General features: G+C 44.9%; 2 protein-coding genes across 11 annotated transcripts in view; one reads left to right on the top strand and one right to left on the bottom strand.

The window, feature by feature from the left end:
- The first annotated feature begins 122 nt into the window (after positions 1 to 122).
- Positions 123 to 5,566, top strand: map1lc3a (microtubule-associated protein 1 light chain 3 alpha). The gene is made up of 4 exons (XM_042089149.1): positions 123 to 341; positions 1,806 to 1,861; positions 2,310 to 2,416; positions 3,615 to 5,566. The coding sequence occupies exons 1-4, from the start codon at positions 302 to 304 to the stop codon at positions 3,775 to 3,777; spliced, it is 366 nt and encodes a 121-aa protein (XP_041945083.1). The 5' UTR covers positions 123 to 301; the 3' UTR covers positions 3,778 to 5,566.
- Positions 5,567 to 5,911: 345 nt separating this feature from the next.
- zmynd8 (zinc finger, MYND-type containing 8) overlaps positions 5,912 to 22,098 on the bottom strand; it is a 31,980-nt gene continuing 15,793 nt past the window's right edge. For 8 of the 10 annotated variants that reach the window (XM_042089117.1, XM_042089121.1, XM_042089120.1 and 5 more), the window contains 12 exons: positions 21,165 to 21,242; positions 20,757 to 20,872; positions 20,041 to 20,558; positions 19,459 to 19,599; positions 17,173 to 17,337; positions 16,192 to 16,800; positions 15,342 to 15,905; positions 14,881 to 15,095; positions 13,977 to 14,057; positions 13,495 to 13,573; positions 12,434 to 12,673; positions 5,912 to 7,341 (listed from right to left, as the gene is read on the bottom strand). In XM_042089117.1, the coding sequence (XP_041945051.1) occupies positions 7,166 to 7,341; positions 12,434 to 12,673; positions 13,495 to 13,573; positions 13,977 to 14,057; positions 14,881 to 15,095; positions 15,342 to 15,905; positions 16,192 to 16,800; positions 17,173 to 17,337; positions 19,459 to 19,599; positions 20,041 to 20,558; positions 20,757 to 20,872; positions 21,165 to 21,242 (2,982 nt within the window). In that variant the 3' untranslated portion in view covers positions 5,912 to 7,165. The remainder of the gene's footprint in view (positions 7,342 to 12,433; positions 12,674 to 13,494; positions 13,574 to 13,976; positions 14,058 to 14,880; positions 15,096 to 15,341; positions 15,906 to 16,191; positions 16,801 to 17,172; positions 17,338 to 19,458; positions 19,600 to 20,040; positions 20,559 to 20,756; positions 20,873 to 21,164; positions 21,243 to 22,098) is intronic. The other 2 variants (XM_042089119.1, XM_042089122.1) reach the window with 1 other exon arrangement.

Here is a 22,098-nt window from a genome sequence, read left to right as displayed (position 1 = left end):
GTGTATGTTTGTAGAAGAAAACATTGATTCAAATCTGGAATTAGATATGATATATTTGATATTAATCAGATTATATCACAGATTAACTGTGCGCATGCCTTCTGAATCTAATCTTTTGACCATGTGCTGTCCCTTTAAATATTTCGTGACGTCACGGTCTCCGTCTGCTCTATTGTCCCAGCCTGTTTTGGTACAGTGAGTTCAGAGCATAAACGTTGAAGACTTCAAAGGAAATAGGCAGAAAGCAACTTGTGTAGAAGTATTTTTATTGACATTTTCTGTGTTCGAGGAAACGACAGTGATGCCATCCGACAGACCTTTCAAGCAAAGACGGACATTCGGTAAGAAACGTTAGATCAAGTCTCAGATTTTCATGGTTTCTTTGGCCGTCTGATTTTCAGAAACTGAATGTCAGCAAACTGCGTATAGCGTTAGTCTATATGTAAAATCAAAACGAATCCGACCTAAACGAACACTGGAATTAAATTTAACATCTGAGATATCTTGGCGGCGAAGTGTTTTCCAGATGGCGTCATAACACGTTAGCGTTACAACATAGCACATTTGGTTGTCGACGACCTCCTTTTCTGTGTGATAGAATTAAGTAGATATTGGCGTTAGACAGCATAATCTTGGGAGTGTAATAGCCAGGATTCGGACTCAACCAGTAAACTAGTGTCGCTTAACTAGGATGGCCCAGAGATTTTATTTCTCAACGAGTTCTTTGCTACCTCGCCAGCTACCAAAGAGCTGCATAATTGTGTATGTTTTTTCTGGCCTCATTAATAAGGGTTATTACTGTGCTGAATATACGCAGAGTACATCACAAATTACAAGATTCTAAATAGCTGGCTGTTATATTCGGGTCTTATCATGTCACAACAGCTAGCCAGTTTCATGAAGCTATCAACAAACAAAAAGAAAACAGACTGCAGCTGACTCAGTGTCGCGAGTACACGTGTTAAGCAAATTATTCAGAAATTTGATACATGCACATATTCTTGGTTGAGGGTTGGGTGTGGAGAGGGAGGAGCGTATATTCCCATTGCATAATACCCTTAGACAACTATCCGTTTTTAAAACGAAATGGACTTTTGGTGAAGACAAACAATATGCTAAACATAGCAGGATTTCTTGTGTTGCCCGGATGGCGCGAGCAATATGGCGCATCACTGCAGAGGAGTCTCAGGGATGTTGACACACTGACATAATAACTGCAAGACCAGAAGTGCAACATCAAGACAGTTTGCAAATGGCATTAGTGTCAGGTCATTGGACTGTGTTTTTCCCTGGTCGCATATTAGGCAGTACGAAGAAGAAAAAACATCCGCTGAGGTGGAAATGGTTCTCCGCATAGAGATGTTGGCGAAATAACAAATAGTTCTCAGAACAAAAGCCCCTTTCACAGCTGCTCGTCAAAGTCCATGTTTTGCCAGCTAAATAGGTCGCTGTGGAGTAGCTGTGTTTTGGTGTTTGCATCAACCACAATGAAACATAAATTTGTTCACACAAATAATGAATGTAGAAAGAGCTGTACTTGTTTATTGGGAAAAATGCCAGATAGTATGCCTTGTAAGCAATGTTCTGATGGTCAACTGTTTGATTCATTTATTCACTTGCAGTCAATCTAATGTGTCAAATTAGCTGGGTGTTATTGACTGGTGTAGGTCTTAACAGACCTTAAAATGAGACCATGAAATGAATGTGCCCCTGTGAGTCCCACTCATAGTGAATCCTTATACTTTTTCATAGCTCGTAAGCTGTGTGTGTTTTGAGTCATATTTTACCGCCTTTTCTTATTTCAGCGGACAGGTGCAAAGAGGTGCAGCAAATTCGGGAGCAGCACCCCAACAAGATTCCGGTAAGGCCCTCTTCCTCCTTCCTCCTCCTCTCCCTTCAGTATTGCTTGCTTTAATCTCTCTATAACCTCCTTAGTCCTGTCCACCACCAGGGGGGTCCACTCTCAGGTTTCGGACTAAACAGCTAATTGTTCTACCATTCACATAATAGCCCTTACATCCCTCTATGTAAATGGCCTTGAAAGATCAGTTTCCTTCAAGGTTGCAGTGAAGGGGCCTCATGATGTTGCCTAACCCGCCTCTTAAAAGCATTAGGTCTAATTGAGTTTCAACCAACAGCAGATACTTGTGGTTATTCAATGAGTTTGATACTTTATCTAAGTAATGGTACAGTGTCCTTCTCTGCTGCATTTCTTTCCTACTCTACTTCCTATAGTCTGGGTGATTAAGTGTTTCACATACTCATGGGTCTAGTTAAGATGTTGATTTGTTTTTGTTCTTCTTTTTTAGGTTATCATTGAGCGTTATAAGGGCGAGAAACAGCTGCCTGTCTTGGACAAAACCAAGTTTTTGGTGCCGGATCACGTCAACATGAGCGAGCTGGTGAAGATCATTAGGTAATTTCCTTTAAAATGGACCCTAAATATAGTGATGGTCAGAGTCAGCAAGTTTAGGGATCGATCTCTGTTTTTGTTTGTCTGGCTTACCCCAAACGCAGCACCACGGCCGGTTTCAGAATCAATACTTCTGGCTCACTGTTAGCCCATGTCTATTTCAGGGGCTCTGTCCATTTTGGAAGTGCCCATAATCTTTAGGCCTATTTTTGCTGTTCCGTTTCTTTTGAGGGGTATTGAGTCAAGGGGTTTGCGCATGTGTGTGTGTGTGTGTGTGTGTGTGTGTGTGTGTTGAAATCTGGATGTTTGATGACGTGTATGTGTGATCTGTGATTTCATTGGTGTGAGTGTGTGTTTAGCAGTAGGGCAGTAGAGTGTGTTTCAGTCCAATTTTATTTTGTTTACGTGTCTGGGAGTGGGCGGGGGCTGGGGGGGTTGCACAGCACTCCAGGATTAGCTCACATTCTAAACCTGCCGTCCTCAGTGGCTTCTGTGAACACGTTTGCACTCCCCGGCTCCAAAGTTAACTCTGTTATCGCCAACACACATCTCGCATCACTCTGGTAACACACACTCACGTCTTAGCCTCTCACCCTGTCTTGTGAAGTGAGCCACTGTGATGTATAGCCATCTGTCCCTCTCCAATTTGGTTTGTCTAGGTCTTGCCAAACTCTCACCCACTTTTTGGCTCATGATCTATCATGCTATTGTCATTCAGTTGGATTTAATCTCTACTGTTTAAAAAAAAATAAAAAAAAATAATATACTGTAATCATGAACGAGCATGACCTCAGATGTCCCTCTCCATTTGTGCTGTGCCTTTGTCTGCAAGAGCAGTTTTTTGTGAGCAAAAACGTATGGCATTAATTTGTGATAAAAGAGTATGAGTCTGTACTGTACTATGGCCAAGTATGTGAGCAGGGTTTTCTCTTAATGATTTACAGTATTTCCCCCTTATCACTTTAAATGTTCTCCACTGTAACGGTCATACATTCCATTTCACAACGGTTCAGCCAAATGCCAGAGCTATATTTAATCCTCTTTGACTAATGCATCATGTGAGCTGTTTGTAGATTAAATGACCAGTCCCTTTGATCGATGTTTGTGCCGTAGACCCACCATGAGATGGGTGGCGAAACCTCTTTCATTCCTTTCCCTTTCCTTTCCACACTCGTCACTCACTCTGGTTCCTCCCCAACAGGCGCAGACTGCAGCTGAACCCCACCCAGGCCTTCTTCCTACTGGTCAACCAACACAGCATGGTCAGCGTCTCCACCCCAATCTCGGAGATTTACGAGCAGGAGCGGGACGAGGACGGCTTCCTTTACATGGTGTACGCCTCCCAGGAGACCTTCGGCTGCTAGGGTGGGAGGGGTCTGGCCAAAAGCGATCAGGGGGGTAAGGGCGGGGTGAGGGTATAAGTGTGTGTGGGGGGGGGGAGGGTTAGTAGAGGGAGAGAGAAGGAAATCACGCAGAGAGAGATGTGGCTCGAGCCCACATGCTTTTGACAGACTGCTCCCCTTTACTCTCACATGTTATTTTTCTTTCTGTCTCGCTCTCGTTCGCTCACCCGCCCAGCCCCACCCCTTCTTTGACCTCCGCCACTTCCTGCAGTGTCCCTTGAGATGCTGTCAATAAACAAGCAACATCATCATCATGTCGTTTTACACCACACACTGTGTACGGAAGCACTACTGCTACTGGTGCAAGTCTACCCTCTGCTGTTTGACATTCTACTCAAGCCTACCCCCATTTCCCCATCCCCACCTAGTTAAACTGGTTTGAGTGTGTTTAAGTAGGGATGCGTTTTTTTCCTAACATCTTTATTTTGTTGCGTTGTTGCCCCAGAAATGGGTTTGTTTCAATAGCCAGGAAGTCTTTTTAATAGGGGGCAGCTCTATAAATAGCAGTGATGCCTCATGTCTTCTTGTAAATAGGTCAGGCAGAGATGCAGTGATCTTTGTCTCCGTTTGTTTCTCTCTTTGTTTCCATCTCTTTGATTTGTTTCGTTTTAGCCCCTTGCGTTTGTGTATCTGCTTTGTAGCTACGCCATGTGCTTCTAGGTGCTGTCAAAAACCAAATGGTTGGTTTATTCTTTCGTTTCAGAATCATGCGCAAACCTTCAGAGGGTATAGGTGAGTAGTGTAGCTGCCAGGCCCGACTTCACTTTGAGGTCTCTAACATGCCTTGACACTGTTCAACAGAAATGGCATCCTTTGCCCTGGCTGAGAGAGGCTTGTCATGCTTACACTTGAATCTAACTGATTGAAAAAGAAAGGGCTGAGCGTTCACTGCTGATGAAATCGAAGCGCATCCTTGTTTTGCTCCTTTAGTTCAAACACTAATTGTATAACACATTGTGTATAACTTGCCTCTTTAGTTATAATTTGTACTTAAAGTGGCATCAGAATGGAGACAAAATAATCCCAAGTAATTTCTTTTAAAAACTTCTTTTAAATATTTTTCCTCATCTTTTCAGAGTCCTTCGTTCTCTTAGCGTTTGTGTCTATCCTGTGTGTGAGTGAAAGCACAGTCTGATATGGCAAGGGCTCATTGAGAGTGATCTTTGACACACCTGTAGACTTTGTCATGCTAGCTTCATCTCCGTCTGCAGTAACCCCCAGCAAGCCAATGTGAACACTAGAGGCGCTCTGACTTTTTGACTGGCGAGGGAGGGGAGATGCTTGCCTAATACATTACTTTGCGTCGAGTGATGTCAGCCGATCTACTCTATAATGTAGGAAACAAAACAAAAATATGCTTTTTTTGCACAAAAAATAACTGTTAAAAGATAAACTGTATTAAATCTAGAGAAGAAATAATTACAATAGCACATCATTGTACTCTTTTATATCTGCTTCTTTCCTGGGACACCATATAATAAGTATGCCTTCTGTCAGAACTTTATAAATGAAGGGTTTGTGGTTCTCTACTTACCTGCATGTTTCTTTTCTCTACTTGTTTTTTATATATATTGATTTACGCTATAGATTTGGTAATTATTTTAACTTTATTTAAAGAGGAAATTAAAGTCTTTTTAGATGTGTCCAACCAAATGTAAAAAAACAACCCTGAAACCTGTATGTGTACTGTATGTATGATTGAAATGTTTGAAACACAAATGTGTGTATAAACCATTATATAAGCAACGTATCTGCCCGTGTGTTTATTTTACCCTTGTATTACACTATGCAACCTCTGTTGAAATCATTATTTGCATTAGACTCCACAACCAATTTCATTTATCCTTTTCAGTTCTCAGACTTGCACTTACACCAGAAGAACTCTACAGCTCTACAGGAGTATATGGGGTGGTGGTAGCATAGTGGTTAAGGAGCTGGCCTAGCATGCAGCAGCCTGAAAAGTTGTGGGTTGTGGGCTCTGGGGACAATGGGCCGGTAAAATGACATGTGATTTTGGATATAAGCGTCTGCTAAATTAATAAATTGTCACTTTTTTTCACACAATTTTTTGAGCATTTTGGACAAGAAGACAATATTTCAGACCACCAAAACTGTTTTTATTTACAATATGTAAACAGTCGTGAGGACGCCTCACAGGAAAATATACATGTACAGTCAACAACAGAACCCAGTGGCTTGTGGATGAACAACAGCATTAAAACTAAAGGAAGTATTCACAGGCCACTGAACCAGGTAGTGGAAGTCTCCTGGGTCATACATGACAGGTGCCTGCCCGGCGTTGGTCTCTGGTGGCGAAGCATTCAAGCAGGATGTCAGGAGAAGCTGTGAAGGAGCAGGCAGTATCACGCAATCATCATGACTAAGGCCCAATCCAAACCCCCACAGAGTCAGCTCTGTGAGTTTGTCACATTGTGTTCTGAATCGCATTGCACATTAAATCAAACGTTTATGTCGTCATGTCATTAGCATTCATGGAATCGGGTCTCTTCAAAGTAGTAGACACAAACATTGGCCTACAGTGGTCCGTATGTGACATTCTTGACTATGGGTCCCCGCCTATTCAGTGTGCAAACGTAAGGTAATATAGTGAGCAGAAATGGCAAAGGTCCTTAAGCAGGTCTAGCTGGGGTGCTGCATAAAATAAGCATACAAATTTTCATTCTTATAGTTAAAAATTCTGTGGAATTTCTCGCTAGTCACTTTTGTTTGCTGACCCCAATGGTGAATATGACAACATTAACAAAAGCAATGTATTCAAGGTTAACTGATTGCAAATCTCACCAGTATGCTGCAGGCGTTCCCCTTGCATTGTCTCATTTGGCAAACATTCTTTTTGTGTAAACGCGGATAATAATTTAACTTAAATAAGTGTGATGCAAAGGAAAGGGAAAGAAAGTACGCTGGCTACAGTATAAAAATAATGCACTCTCGTTCATGCCCGGGTATGCAATCCTACTCTTGCCACCACAGAAAGGCTGATAGACACAGATTGTACAAGTGGAGGGAAACAAAGAACAGAGATGTTCTCTTCGTGGCAATATTCACAGTGAAGATATTTCCATCCAGATTAAAAATGGCCGAGCAAAGTTCTACTTTTAGATCTTCAGAGGATGGGAGGATTCTTTTCAGCATAACTGAAGTCAAAGAAAAGCAGCCTTGGGGTTCCAAGAGAACAGGTTGAAAACAGAAACATCTGGTTCAAAACAAACAAACAAACAAAAACAAACAAATAAAAACATATTTTCTGTAGTGAACAAATAGACTGTAGTTTCTTCTTCTTTTCTTTACAGTACAGAGATTAAGTGCTGTTCCTCAGGGGAAGGGAGTGCTACGCCAAGCTGACGGTCACACTGTCTTTGCCCTTCTCCAGGTCCGAGTTCGGCTGCGTGCCCGCCATCGACGCCCCCTCTTTGGGGGAGTTGTGTGTACTGCCTGGCTGACCGCACACCTTCGCAGGGGTGTCTGTGCACTGCTCTGTCTCGGGCTCCTGCTGGGAGGCGGTGGCTGCACGTAAACAAACAAACAAACAAACAAAGGCAAATAAACACATGGACAAACCATCACGAGGGTAAAGCTCTGTTTGGAGGCGTTTGCTATCTAAACGACGATATGGTAATTACATCGGTCTGGCATTTGTTATGTGGGTGGGAGAAGCAGTTTCTTAAGCATATACTTGTCCGGGAGTGCTTAGCAAGCTAGTAGATACACAGTACTGGCAAAAGATTTGTTATTATCAAATAAGTAATCACATGTGTTTGTAGGTTTGGAGACAGACACTAAACACTGTCAGAATTGCAGAGAAGTAACGTTATAACATATACACTGATCTGGGCCTTAAGTCGATTTAAATTGAAAATTACTTGTGTCATCCATCATAATTCATGTCACAAAATGAAAAACCAACAAAAATGCAACTGCTACCCCTGGAGCAAAAAGAATATTTGGATTGAGAAAGGATCAGGCTATTTTTTTCTTTGAAAGAATCAGGTTGTCAGTCGAAGTTAAGTGACCCTTATTCACATGAATCACTCTGATCAAGATACAAGGATACAAGGATACAAGGAAGTTTATTGTCACATGCATATAGTTACTGGAAGTAAGAAATGCAGTGAAATTATGTCTGGTGTCAGCCTATTTGTGCATTAATGGGGGGGGGGGGGGGGGTAAAAAGTGCAGTAGAAGAGGGGTTTAGTAGATTAAGTGGCAAGGGCTGCATAAAAAAGGTGGGGGAGGATTGGGATTGGGTGGGGGGCACCAACAAGGAGCACCCAAGAGCAACAGGGGCAAGGAAAAACTCCCTTACCAAGGAAGAAACCTTGGGCAGATCCACGGCTCAAGGGGCTAACCCAACTGCCAGGGGTCTTGGTGTGTGTGTTGGGGGGATGACAGGGGAGATGGGATAGTGTGCTGTGTATGTGGGGAGAGGGCAGTGTGCAATATGTGTGTTGGAGAAGCTTCCTCATGAGACAATGTGCTGTGTATTGGGGGGGGGGGGCAGTGTGCTGTAAGTATGTTGGGGATGTGTGTTGGAGAAGCTTCCTGATGAAATAATGTGCTGTGTATGTAGGGGGGGGGGGGGGCAGGGACTTACTATTGCAAGCAGAGTACTGTATGTAATGTATGTGAGTGATGACAGTGAAGATGTGTGTGTGGGCGGGAGGGGAGTGGAGCAGTGACTGTGTGTGTGTGTGTAGTGTGTGTGTGGGTAGGTGGGGGCAGTGTGCTGTAAGTATGTAGAGGATGTGTGTTGGAGAAGATCCTGAAGACAATGTGCTGTGTATGTGTGTGGGGGGGGGGGCAGTGTGCAGCAAGTATGTAGAGGAGGCTTACTGTAGCAAGCAGTGTGCTGTATGTATGTGAAGTGATGACAGTGATGATGTAAGTGTGTGTGTTGGGGGGGGGGGCGGGGGGTCAGGGACTTACTATTGCAAGCAGAGTACTGTATGTAATGTATGTGAGTGATGACAGTGAAGATGTGTGTGTGGGCGGGAGGGGAGTGGAGCAGTGACTGTGTGTGTGTGTGTGTAGTGTGTGTGTGTGGGTAGGTGGGGGCAGTGTGCTGTAAGTATGTAGAGGATGTGTGTTGGAGAAGATCCTGAAGACAATGTGCTGTGTATGTGGGGGGGGGGGGGGGGGGTGGCAGTGTGCAGCAAGTATGTAGAGGAGGCTTACTGTAGCAAGCAGTGTGCTGTATGTATGTGAAGTGATGACAGTGATGATGTAAGTGTGTGTGTTGGGGATGGGGGTGGGGGGGGGGGGGGGGCAGAAAGGCTAGGCAATCAAGGACATGGGTAGATGGAGGAGAAATCAAAAATAATAAATAAAAAGTGTGCAAAAGTTGTAGAAAGTCAGATATGTGTGTGTGTGTGTGTGTGTGTGTGTGTGTGTGTGTGTGTGTGTGTGTGTGTGTGTGTTTTGACGTGTGATGAAATAAGAAAATAAATAAAAGGTCTGTAGCATAGGGAGAGGGATGTAAAAGTGCTAAAAGTCTTGTAGGTGTGTGTGGGTGTGTGTGTGTGTGTGTGTGGGGGGGGGGGGGGGTCATGAGTGCTGAGGAGTGAATGAGTGCAAAGTCAGTATAGTGTGAGTTCAGTGTTGGGAAATGTTTGAGAGTGCTGAGGAGTGAATGTGTGCAAAGTCAGTATAGTGTGAGTTCAGAGTTCGGATGGCCTGGGGATAAAAACTTCTCCTGAGTCTCTCAGTTCTGGCTTTGTGACTACATAGGCGTCTTCTTGATTTCAGCGGTAGGAATAATCCATTGTTAGGATGAGAAGAGTCCTTCAGAATCTTTTGGGCTCTTAGGAGTACTCTTCTGGAATAGATATCTTGTAGAGCAGGGAGTTGAGTTCTTATAGTACGTTCAGCTGAGCGCACTACTCTCTGCAGAGTACTACAATCTCTAACTGTGGAGTTCCCATACCAGGTGATGATGCTACCAGTTAGAACACTCTCAACCGCTGAAGTGTAGAAGGCCTTCATGATGGATGTAGAAACTTTGAATTTCCTTAGCTGACGAAGGAAGTAGAGTCGTTGTCTGGACTTCTTCAGAACATATTGAGTGTTAACAGTCCATGTAAGACGCCTGCTTACTCCTTGTGAACACTTATACTATCAGTGACACCACTGTGGCATATTGGTGTCACATCATTAAAGGTTTTATGTGTGGGAAATGTAGGTTAAACTGTTCAAAAATTATCAAGAAATTTCAAGGCCATTCAAATTCTACACCTAAGCACCATTAAAGGCTGATGATGTGTGTGTTGAATTAGTGGTGAGTAGTAGAGGTGGTGCAGTGGATCTGGAGCAGGGGAAAGAGATGAATGTGTGTGTGTGTGGAGAGAAGTGAGGGTGTGTGTGTGGAGTGAGGTGAGGGTGTGTGTGTGGAGAGAGGTGAGGGTGTGTGTGTGTGGAGAGAAGTGAGGGTGTGTGTGTGTGGAGAGAGGTGAGGGTGTGTGTGTGTGTGGAGAGAAGTGAGGGTGTGTGTGTGGAGTGAGGTGAGGGTGTGTGTGTGGAGAGAGGTGTGGGTGTGTGTGGAGAGAGGTGAGGGTGTGTGTGTGTGTGGAGAGAAGTAAGGGTGTGTGTGGCACTGTGGAGAAAGGTGAGGGTGTGATGCTATAGAGGTGAGGGTGTGTGTGGAGAGAGCTGAGGGTGTGGAACAGTAGAGTGAGGTGGGGGTTTGGGCCTGGAGAGGACAGGGTGTATGTGGGTGTGTGGAGTAAGGTGAGGAGGTGAGGCTGTCAGAGATGGAAGAAGTACACAATTCCTTTACTTAGGTGAAAGTACTGATACACCTTGTCAAATATTACTCCAATACAAGTGAAAGTTGCAAAGTCAAAATTTAACTTGAGTTGAAGTACAGAAGTACTTGCTTTTAAAAATATTTCATTTTCGTTCAGTTGTGAAGACATACCATACTGAATGACAAAAATAATAGTCTGCTTGCATGATTATCGTGCTACATGCTGTTTCAAACACAGCTTTGGGAGTGTATAATGACTAAGAATGTAGTGCAGCATCATATTTGGGGACATTGTGCACTATGGCTCCAGGCATCCCAAAGTGCTTGGAGGATAATGCACTGTAGTTCTGCACTTGTGTGACAATAAGTGGGGATTAGGAGACATTTTGCCAAAGCTTACCATTAGTACCATTGTACCGAAGCTTAACATTAGTGTTTCATTGTGGCCAGGTTCAGTATCCCATGTTTGTAACTTGGTCTTTTGTCAACTTTGGATTTTACAGTAGGCTACTTGACGACGTGGACTAACTCAGACATTTCTCCACGTTCATCAGCTAGCTAGCTGGCAAATAAGCCAAGCTAAGCAGCAGTTGGAATGGTTATTCAAGAACTGAGTGAAGTGATTTGAGTTGTGTTAAATATTAATGTTGGGTGGGAGAATATAGATACAATTTGCTTGTTTTATTGGTGAAAAGGACCATCTCGTGGGGACTCATGGGCTTTTTTGTATTTCGAGACCAGGAAATACAATCTCATCTCTACACTGCTCATCACAAAGCTTTAAGATAACGCAGGAAAGAAGCAAGTGTCTTAGTGCTCGAAGCATTACACAATATATTTTCCCATATCTCTGAGACAAGTTGGGGCAGTTTCATGTCTCTGTTGCTCTGCTGAGTTTCGGGCGGGGGAGTACATGATGTCAGAATCGCCAAGTATCTTGTAGTGGCTGTTTTTAGTTGTGTGCTTGAAGTTTACGGGTGTGAACAGACTAGGCTTATTTTTTGACATAACTCACCTCAAATGCATTAAAACAAAAGTAACAAACCAGTTCTGAAAAATTAAGGAGTGGAAAGTACAAATGTTTCTGTGAAAATGTAGGGGAATAAAGTAAAAAGTTGTTAGAAAAATAAATACTTAAGTAAAGTACAGATACCTGAAAATGCTACTTCGGTACAGTGCTTAGGTGTTTGTACTTTGTTACTTCCCATCTCTGGTGGCTATGGGGAGAGGTGAGGCTGTGGAGCAGTGGAGTGAGGTAAAGGTGTGGGTCTGTGGAGAGGAGAGGGTGTATATGGGTGTGTGGAGTAAGGTGAGGGTGTGGGTGTGTGGAGAGAGTGGAGGGTGTGGGTGTATGGAGAGAGGTGAGGGTGTATGTGGGTGTGTGGGGAGAGGTGAGGGTGTATGTATTAAGTATAAGTATATAGTATAAGTATATGTACTTTTTTGATCCCGTGAGGGAAATTTGGTCTCTGCATTTAACCCAATCGGTGAATTAGTGAAACACAAACAGCACACAGTGAACACACAGTGAGGTGAAGCACACACTAATCCCAGCGCAGTGAGCTGCCTGCGTCAACGGCGGCGCTCGGGGAGCAGTGAGGGGTTAGGTGCCTTGCTCAAGGGCACTTCAGCCGCGGCCCACTAGTCGGGGCTCGAAGCGGCAACCCTCCGGTCATAAGTCCAGAGTGCTAACCAGTGGGCCACGGCTGCCCTTATGTGGGTGTGTGGGGAGGGTGTATGAGGGACTGTAGAGAGAGGTGAGGGTGTGTGTGGGACTGTAGAGAGAGGTTAGTGTGTGGGATAGTGGGGGGAGAGAGGTGAGAGGGTGTTTAGGGCTGTATTCAGGGGCAACCGTACCCGACTGTGTGCAGGACTTCATGTGCTCGGGCCAGTGGGCCTGCTGGCAGGGGTAGTCGCAGTAGCTGGTGTTCCAGCAGCAGTAGAAGATGGCCTCCTTGCGGCAGTTGGCGCACCACTGCTTCTTCTTGGTCTCGTCCACGGCCTGCTGCTTCTCCACCTCCATCTGCTTCTTCACCTCCGCCACCAGCCGCTCACGCTCCTGCTCCAGGCTCTGACGCATCTCTGCCATGGTCAGCTCTGTGGCGCAACATACACACACACACACACACACACACACACACACACACACACACACACACACACACACGTGTGTGCACACACAGGAACACACACACATGAACATGCAGACACACACAAACACATACAGAAGAAAAAACAGACAAATAGGCTTAAGTAATGTAACCACAGACATACATACCTATTCACAAACAATTCCTGCTGATAATTTCATGACTACACAAGACACAGTTAGACTGAAGATGCTATCTTCCACTGGTAACGCTGGCATTCACATTTGTCTAGCACATTTTAGGCTTGGCCCAGCAGATAGATAGATGGATAGATAGATACTTTATTGATCCCCAAGGGGAAATTCAAGGTCTCGGTAGCATACAGACACACAGCATGCACTTACAGCAGAAAAAGTTATAATATAAATATTTTAAAAAAGCATCACAGAGTGAGTGTCCCTTTCCGAAACTAGTTACTACACCCTCTCCTTAGCCACATGCGCTCCGTTTGGGCGTTCACGTGTAGTGGTCCGCCATATTAAGGGCCATCCGAAACCAATAATTGTTAAGTGACCGCACCCGAGGGGGAGTGGATAGGGGCCAGTTTGGGAAAGGGTTAGAGTGTCCATCCCCTGGTCCAGTGGTTTTCAACCAGTGGTCCGTGAGGACATTGCTGGTGGTCCGTGACCATGGATTCAGTAATGTAGTTGCAATGTGAGAATCAGTATTTTTTATTCAGTGGTGGTCCTGGCGTTAAGTAATTAGTCAGAATGGTGGTCCCTGGTTCACAATCAGTTGAAAACCCCTGGCCTGGTCATTTCTGCTTACCCAGGTTGTGCTTCATCTCCGAGAGCTCCTGCTGATGTAGCCACTGCAGTTTCTCAATCTCAATCCTCAGCCGCCGGATCTAGAGATCACAGTGTCACATAATGTTTGAGAGTACATTGTGCGCATATTGCTGTAGCTTCATGGTATGTATTAGGCTTGTAAAGAACACATGCAGCTAACTTCTCAGAGACTTGTTTAAAACACTTAATGGAGATATGTGACCAAAACAGCCTCTAATGGCATAAACTGATTCAAATGTCCAGAGGTTTACCATTAAGTGTGTTTGTTATTCAGGAAAATTATTTATTTCATTAAGATCACTGCAGTCTTCAGATCCTCCATTGGGATCTGTCTGGGTGTTGCAAATAAGCATTGATCTTAAATACTTAAATAGAGGCAGAGACAGCTTCAGCGCCTGAAAGTGCCATACACAACTCTCAGCGATTTTATACATAAACCCTTTAGATTCAAGACACACTTACCTCTGCTATTGTGTTGCCTGAGGTGCTCTTGGACAAGTCATTGTAGATCTCAGTCATGGTCCCCTTGATTGCATCCATTATCTGTTGAAATACAGATACAGATACAGTCCAGGTTACATCAGCATATATATAGGAGGAAAGTTGTCAACACAACACACCACATCACAACACAACACAAAATGGACAGTTGTTTGTTTCTCCTGGTGTAGTGAAGCACGTGGCAGTTTGCACAGGTGTCCTTCCTCTACCTTCCCCTATCTTGTGGCCTTATTTTAAGAGTGGGGAAAGTTAGGCAAAGTGCTTCTGCTAGACTGGGCTGTCCACCCCTGCTGTTGTGTAAACAACAGAGTAGGACATGCTTGGCTTTGGCTTGCTAGTTGTATTCTGGAGTTGCAGCAAACCCTCCAAATGCAGAACATCTTAAATATAGATGCAGCTTTAAAATGCAGCTCTTCTTATCTGGTTGTTCTTTTCACCTTACATTGATTGTTTTTATACCTCTGAAATCTGCACACAGTTGCTTCATACAGCATGTATCTTATTTGAAACTTCATACAGATGCTGATAAAGACCAGTCAACCCTTCCACAGAACTGTAAAGCACAGAAAACCCATGACACTAATCCCTGCTGATCTTTACTGCACATAATCCAATCAGCATGAAGGCCATGTGATCATCTGGAGAGATGGCCTCCACAGAACAGTCCTCTGAATGATGAAATAAATCATGCAGGGCTTTGAGACTATGACTCTTGTGGCCTCTTCTACTTGTACTTCTACTATCTACCGGTACTTTTGCATTCAGTCGACTATCTACTTTTGCACATTCATTTGTTTTTTTTATCTGAAGGAATTTACTGTATATTAGCATAGCTCTATTTGAGCAAATTGGGAGTGCTGTTTACCTTGGTTGTGTATTTGGCGATATCGGCCGCCTGGTCGGCTGAGGCAGTGGGGATGTGCAGGTCGGTTGCCACGACAGCAGGAGACGAGGATGAGGAGGAGCTGCTCATGGAGCCGCCAGGTGTCGCTGTGGCGATGGCCACAGATACTGGGGAGGTGGTCACCAAGGTAACAGAGGACGTGGAGACGCTGTGGGGGGACTCCTTCTGCTGGACTGCTGCAACAAATCAAAAATATGAAGCAAGCGTGCTTTAGGAGAAAAGGTGGACAGTTGTCCTCCATCAGGTAGCTCACAATGCATCCTTGAGAACCAAGGTCAACCAAAACAAACAGGCCAAATGAGGAGAAACCAAATGGGTAATGGGAAACTACATGGTGACATTCAATACAATGAAATATTTATATCTAATATAGATTATCTAATAACGCAGGTGTGTAGTATCAGTATTGCACAGTATCGCACCTTTAACAGCCTGTCGTGTCTGATAGCGCGTGCTGGATGATGCTTGCTGAGCCCCAGATGTGGATAAGACCTGCTGCTGCTGCTGGCTGCGTTGGGGCTGCGTCTGCACCTGCGCTGGAGTCTGCGGCGTCTGCGCCGGAGTCTGCGGAGTCTGCGGTGTCTGCGCTTGTGGCTGCCCGCTCTGCTGCTGCCGCTGCACCTTCTGCATGTGCCACTTCTGCGACGACGTCTGGAACTTGGCCGTGGGGTTCCACACCACCGCACGCTGCACCACGGGCACCGTCTCCCGTGGCAGCAGCGGCCGCTGCTTCTTCACCGCGGCGACCGGCGCCACCGGGGAGGACGCAGAGGCGGCGGAGGAGGTGGTGGTGGTGGTGGAGGAGGTGGAGGCAGAAGCGGAACCTGGGAGAGGGGTGGAGGAGGAGAGGAGCGCCGTGGGGAAGGAGAGGATGCTGGGAGGGGTGGGCGCAGAAGGCTGGGCGAGGTCTTTGGGACCCGGCGAAGAGCAGACTGGGGTGTTTTGTTGAGACGGTGTTACCGCAGTAGTGGTGATGGGGGCTTTACCTGTGGTGGAGACAACACAAAACATCAAAGTGGTCAAAAAACAGCCCAGGCCACAGGCACTTCTGCAGCTTTGTCAAGACTAAGACTCAACTGGCTCAACATGTTTACATTGGACTCAACTGGCTCAACATGTTTACATTGTTTACAGTATATTATGGACCATTTACTGTATTCTAAGTATTCTGTATTCTGAATGTTTTAAGAAGAACTTTATGGCTATTCTGTGTCAGACATATGTGGAAAAATCCTAAGTGGTCAGTAGTCAGCTCAGTGTTTTCAGAAGTACCATCTGACTTGGCGGCGGTGCTGGCCTCTTTAAGCGCCGAGGCTGCGGCCGACTCTCTCCTGCTCCTCTTCCTCTCTCTTCCTCCCTGCTCGTCCCCCAGGTCGATGACCAGCTCCCTCTCCGAGTCGGAGTCCATGTCTGCGTTCAGTGTCGGAGGCGGCCGTCCTTCCTCCGAGCCTCTGGGCTTGTCCCGGGCCAGTTGGGACTCCGGCGGCGCTGCTTTGGGTCTCTCGGGGGCGTCCTTCTCGGCGTCGGACCCCTGCTTGTCTTTGCCCGCGGGGTCTTCGGGACCAGCCTTGGCCGCAGGCTCTGATTTGGGCACTGAGGTTGACCCCGACCCCGACCCTGCTGACGACGCCCCCCCGTCCGGACTACTCTTCTCCTGCTCCTCGGCGGGAGGTGAGGTTGTCGAAGTCGATGCCTTCGTCGTCTTCTTCTTGGACGCGTCCTTCTCGGGCTTGTTGGAGCCCGTGCCGCCGGACTCTTGGCCCTCCTTGCCGGGCTTTTGCTCGTCGTCGCTGGCGTACTCGCTGTCGCTCGAGTCCGACTTGTCCGACTCCTCCGAGTCCTCCACGCCCTTGTACACATCCTCAGAGATCTCATTGATGCCTGTGGAGCAGAGGCTGACACTAATGCAAAGCCTACATAGGAAACCCAGTGCCTTTCACATTACACATTAGCAAATTCCTCAACTTGCTTAGTGAATGGAGAAATTATAGGCAGAATAAACAACAAGTTAGGACTTTAAATTTGTCAAGCGGAAGATTCGCTCTTTGTGAAAAAGAACTTGCACTGTCTCGTAGTGAGTTTGAAGGCTATTTGCATTTATTAATGTAGTAGATGCTTTCATTCAGACGACAGTACAGTACAGTACAGTAGAGTAGTCATCATCAGTAGCCTACAGTATGTGTACTCCCTCCCTTGTTCTACCTCCATGTCTACCAGATGCACCACGGGAACGTTTTCAGCGCTCTCACTCACCCAGCTGGGCCTTGCAGTTCTCGATGGTCTTGTCGAGGTTAAGCTGGAAGCGGCTCCGGATCTGCCTCTTGGGGGAGGTAAGTAGGGGTGGCGCTCCCTGCTGTTGCTGCTGCTGCTGCACGCTCTCGCTCAGCTCCTTCAGGTCCATCTCCGCCTTACTGCGGTCTGAAAGCAAACAGGAATTCACCTCTTTGTTTTCAAACAGGAATTCACCTCTTTGTTTCACCTCTATTACACTCATTTGATACAGAGGTGGAAATCTCTGGCTTCAGAAAGTAGGTCCTGCCACGTATGAGTTTTAGCAAGTCCTACCATGTATTAGTTTAACATGTGCACTTCACACAGATTTCACTAATTAGCTGAGCTACCTGGTTGAACCAGAGACTTTCTAATGAGGAGACACAGCACTCAAAAAATCCTCCATAGAAATGCATGGGGTTAGTTTGTAACGCCAATATTTGTCTACACATATCCCGCCCCTTCCACGGAAAAGGAATGGTTTTGGGCTGTCCAGGAGGATGCCTGTAGCACCTGGCTTGGCTGGTGTTGCAGGTGAGGCTGTCAAGAAACACCACGATCGATTTATGTTTCTAACTTTTTAAAACATTTTAAAACTTTAAACTTTAAAAAGCAAAGGGGGATGATATTGAGGCTGACATTACAAGAATTGCCTAATCAGACTAGAAAGCACCTTCTTTCTTTTGAGATCTAATTTTCTAAGTGGTTAGTCCAGCCCCTGAAGAATCCATCTGTTGTGAAAAGGTCTGGTTGTGTGTATCTGTCGACATATTCACTAAATGTGGGCTACACCAAGTTGCTTTGAATAAAACTGTATGTCTGTCAGCTCTCAAACTTGCTTTGAATAAAGTTATCATTTTCTCACCCTCTATTCACTTTTGTTTTATCACTTTCCTTATTTTTTATGCCACATATGAGTTTTAGCAAGTCCTACCATGTATTAGTTTAACATGTGCACTTCACACAGATTTCACTAATTAGCTGAGCTACCTGGTTGAACCAGAGACTTCTAATGAGGAGACACAGCACTCAAAAAATCCTCCATAGAAATGCACGGGGTTAGTTTGTAACGCCAATATTTGTCTACACATATCCCGCCCCTTCCACGGAAAAAAAGTCGACAAGTGAGTACATTGTGCCAATCACGTGTTGTGATCTCGCAGCTGGAGCAAGGTTGGTGTCGTGAAGCCTTGCGCACGTGCATTTCTGCCTAAATAGATGCCCGATAAGTGCCCAAAAAGCGTTACAATATGGCCGCCAAGTGGAGGGACTTGCCTAAAAGGACTTTGGTTCAACTAATTAAGTTGTGCTAATTAGAATTCACTGGATTAGTGAATGGTTGGAACAAATTCAGTGGAAGGAAATCTCGAAACTGGTAGTAACTGGTAGAAAATGGTAGAAAATGGTGAGGCACCATTGAGAGCATCCTCTCCAGCTGTATCGCTGTGTGGGGCGGAAGCTGCACTGAATACAACAGGAAAGCCCTGCAGCGCATAGTGAACACAGCTGGAAGGATTATTGGTGCTTCACTCCCCTCCCTGAAGGACATTTACACCACCCACCTCACCCGCAAGGCGACCAAAATTGTGAGTGATGCAAGTCACCCCGCTCACAATCTGTTTGATCTACTGCCCTCTGGGAAGAGGTACAGAAGCCTGCGCTCCCGCACTACCAGACTCACCAACAGCTTTATACACCAAGCTGTAAGGATGCTGAACTCTCTCCCTCCTCTCCCCCCTCCACCCTCAGCTACATAACATCCTGGACATTGGACCCAAAATGGCCGCCTGCACTACTCCACTTGCACACTTGCACACTTGTACACTTTACAACTTGGTGTTGTTGTCCTGAAAACACAACACTTCTGCTGCTCTTACATAACTTGCACCACTATGCCACTTTCTTTCTTACTTAGGTCAAACAGAACTACCCAAGCCTTTTATTGGCCTGACTTTGCACTAGTATTTTATTGACTGTCTATGCACAATTTCAACCAAATTTTGCTGCTCTTATTTTTTCATTATTATATGTGCCCACTTATTTACTTACTTTTTTGTTTACTTGAATGTTATGTTTGTCTGTGGACCTAAATTGGCAAAATATGTCTTGTCTTCACCGTGGGATAGTGAGAAACGTAATTTCGATCTCTTTGTATGTCTGGAACATGTGAAGAAATTGACAATAAAGCTGACTTTGACTTTGACTTTGACTTTGACTTTACACTATATCTTGCAAGCTATAGGCAGGAGATTTTTTTCCGGAGCTCACCGAGGTTGAGGTTCAAGATGCTGCCTGTAGCAGGGGCCTTCTCCTGCTTGACCGTTGCGGATGGTGCTTGAGAGTGGAATGGTTTTGGGCTGTCCAGGAGGATGCCTGTAGCACCTGGCTTGGCTGGTGTTGCAGGTGAGGCTGTCAAGAAACACCACGATCGATTTATGTTTCTAACTTTTTAAAACATTTTAAAACTTTAAACTTTAAAAAGCAAAGGGGGATGTTATTGAGGCTGACATTACAAGAATTGCCTAATCAGACTAGAAAGCACCTTCTTTCTTTTGAGATCTAATTTTCTAAGTGGTTAGTCCAGCCCCTGAAGAATCCATCTGTTGTGAAAAGGTCTGGTTGTGTGTATCTGTCGACATATTCACTAAATGTGGGCTACACCAAGTTGCTTTGAATAAAACTGTATGTCTGTCAGCTCTCAAACTTGCTTTGAATAAAGTGATCATTTTCTCACCCTCTATTCACTTTTGTTTTATCACTTTCATTATTTTTTATTAAGACTTAATTAATATTTTTCATTTAGACGTTATTCTGTGTTTAGTCTGACCTGACTGTAATAATTAAGAGTACCTGTGCAGTCTTGAGATTCCTCTCCGGTACTGTAGTGTCCAGGGGGGGCTCTGGCCTGGCCGCCCTTCTCTGTCCCTTCCTGCTCCCCGTCAGAGCCTGTGTGGGCCGACGAGTTCGTGCTCATTGGAGAACGAGGCATGTCTGTCACCGAGATCCGCCTCCCGGCGGGCGCGCTCATGCCCCCTCCTGCTCCGCTGCCACTGCTGGACAACATGCTCTTGCCCAGGATCATCTTGGGAGAGGCGGTCATGTCAAAGTTGAACTTGATCTTCTCCTGCTTCTCTGGCTTGACGGAGCCCGCCGCCGGGTTGGATGGGTCCAGCAGCATCTGGAACTGGTTGTCGGGCGTGTACGGCGTGCGGAAAGGAGCGTAGTTGAAGACGCCGAACTTCTTGCGGATATTCTCCACGTAGACCTCCATCTCTTGCATGGCGCTGTTGAAAATGCTCTTGGTCTTCTTCACAGAGAATGGAATCTCTTTGGACATGAGGTAGCAGTTGTTGATAGGTACCCATGCCCTAATAAAGGAGAGGATCTTAGTAAATGTCAAGCAGACCTTTTTCCCCCAACATAAGGTCTAGTGCATTTATATGACATATTAATATTAGGTAAATATTTACATTCATACCTAAATTGAGAGTATCAATCAATAAGACTCGAATTTATTCTGTGGCATCAGTAATCTGTTAAACATATTAAATGTGTTTCTCTCTCACCTGTCATGTTGACCAAAGAAGCGAGCATCCACCTGTCCATCTTTGTCTCGCAGAGCTTTTGCTGGCCAGAAAGGGAATCCCTTCAGTTTGGCCCAAACCAGAGGATGGGGGTTACTCTACACAGGGCCAAAGTATATATTAGAAATATCTTAAAGAGGGTTTCATTTTTTTCTTACAAAACCCCTACACTCTCAACCTGTACTTTGCCTGTTCTAATAATAACCTATAAGAATTCTACAAAATGTTTTCTAAAATGCTCAATGTTGGATCTGGTCTGAGAAGAATTTAAGGTGAAGTAAGGCATACAAAAATGTAATTACCCATCATAAAGAGGGCACACAAATGACAGATAAACAAATGAAATCTCCCAATGGAAGCAGAGGTGTTATGGTCGAACAGGACACTTACACAAGGCTCACAAAACCAGTTGTCTCTCTTCTGGCATGCTGACAGGTAGCACTCTGGACACACTTCAATCTCGTTCATCTGCCAGGGAGGAAGGGGTTGACATTTCACATCATGCGTTACAGATACACTATAACTTGTTACAGATACACTATAACTTGTTATAGTGGTTACAGATACACTATAACTTATTACAGATACACTATAACTTAGGAGATTGTGGGCCCTAACTAAAATACTGGGCAAAGTGTAAAGCCTAAAGCAGGGGTCTCCAACATTTTTTCCTCCGAGAGCTTTGACAAAATGGACATGGCCGAGAGCTTTTATGTTAGTACTTGTATGCCATGTATTCACATAGCTGATCTCCACCCAAAACCGCTGAATAAGATTTGTATGTGTTTTATAGGTTACTTTCAACTCATTTACCTTCTCTTTTTGTAGACTGTGAATTTGATTTCATAGGAATTTTAACATGTTTCCCAAGTGACTGGGTTATCAGATTTATGAGCATCTTCCTCAAACCTTTTGGAGAGCTACTTAGAAACAGTTGGGGAGCTACCTAAAGTCTAATTAAAGCTTGCTTATTTCACAATGCAAGTAGGACGCTCCATTGACTTAAATGGGATTTCCCAAAGTTCTACCGGTCATTAATTTCGTCTAAGGACCTCTAAATAATGACCGCTGTCAATAGCAACGGATTTCCATTCAACAGTGAAGGTAGAGAGTTGATCAGCTGTGTTCTAAAGAACGTTTGAATCAAGTTCAGCGTGTGTTGCGAACTATTTGTTTCTCAGCAAAAGCCACAACGGTAATGGTAACAAATAAATGTAAAGAGACATATTGTGGAGTTTATTTTTTCGTTTTGACAAGTAGCCGTACAGTATAATAAGCGGGATAATGTATAGAACGCCGGTCATTGTTGGGAAAATAAGTCCAG

The sequence above is a fragment of the Alosa sapidissima genome, chromosome 4, assembly GCF_018492685.1.
Source record: "Alosa sapidissima isolate fAloSap1 chromosome 4, fAloSap1.pri, whole genome shotgun sequence".
Classification (NCBI taxonomy): Eukaryota; Metazoa; Chordata; class Actinopteri; order Clupeiformes; family Clupeidae; genus Alosa; species Alosa sapidissima.
Note: the sequence above shows the minus strand (reverse complement) of the source record. Positions and strands in the feature narration are given on the sequence as shown.

Bases quoted from the DNA above. Each gene is read 5' to 3' on its own strand.
- map1lc3a (XM_042089149.1), top strand. From the start codon at position 302: ATGCCATCCGACAGACCTTTCAAGCAAAGACGGACATTCG. The intron at 342-1,805 runs GTAAGAAACGTT...TTCTTATTTCAG, and splicing joins CAAGCAAAGACGGACATTCG to CGGACAGGTGCAAAGAGGTG. The intron at 1,862-2,309 runs GTAAGGCCCTCT...CTTCTTTTTTAG, and splicing joins AGCACCCCAACAAGATTCCG to GTTATCATTGAGCGTTATAA.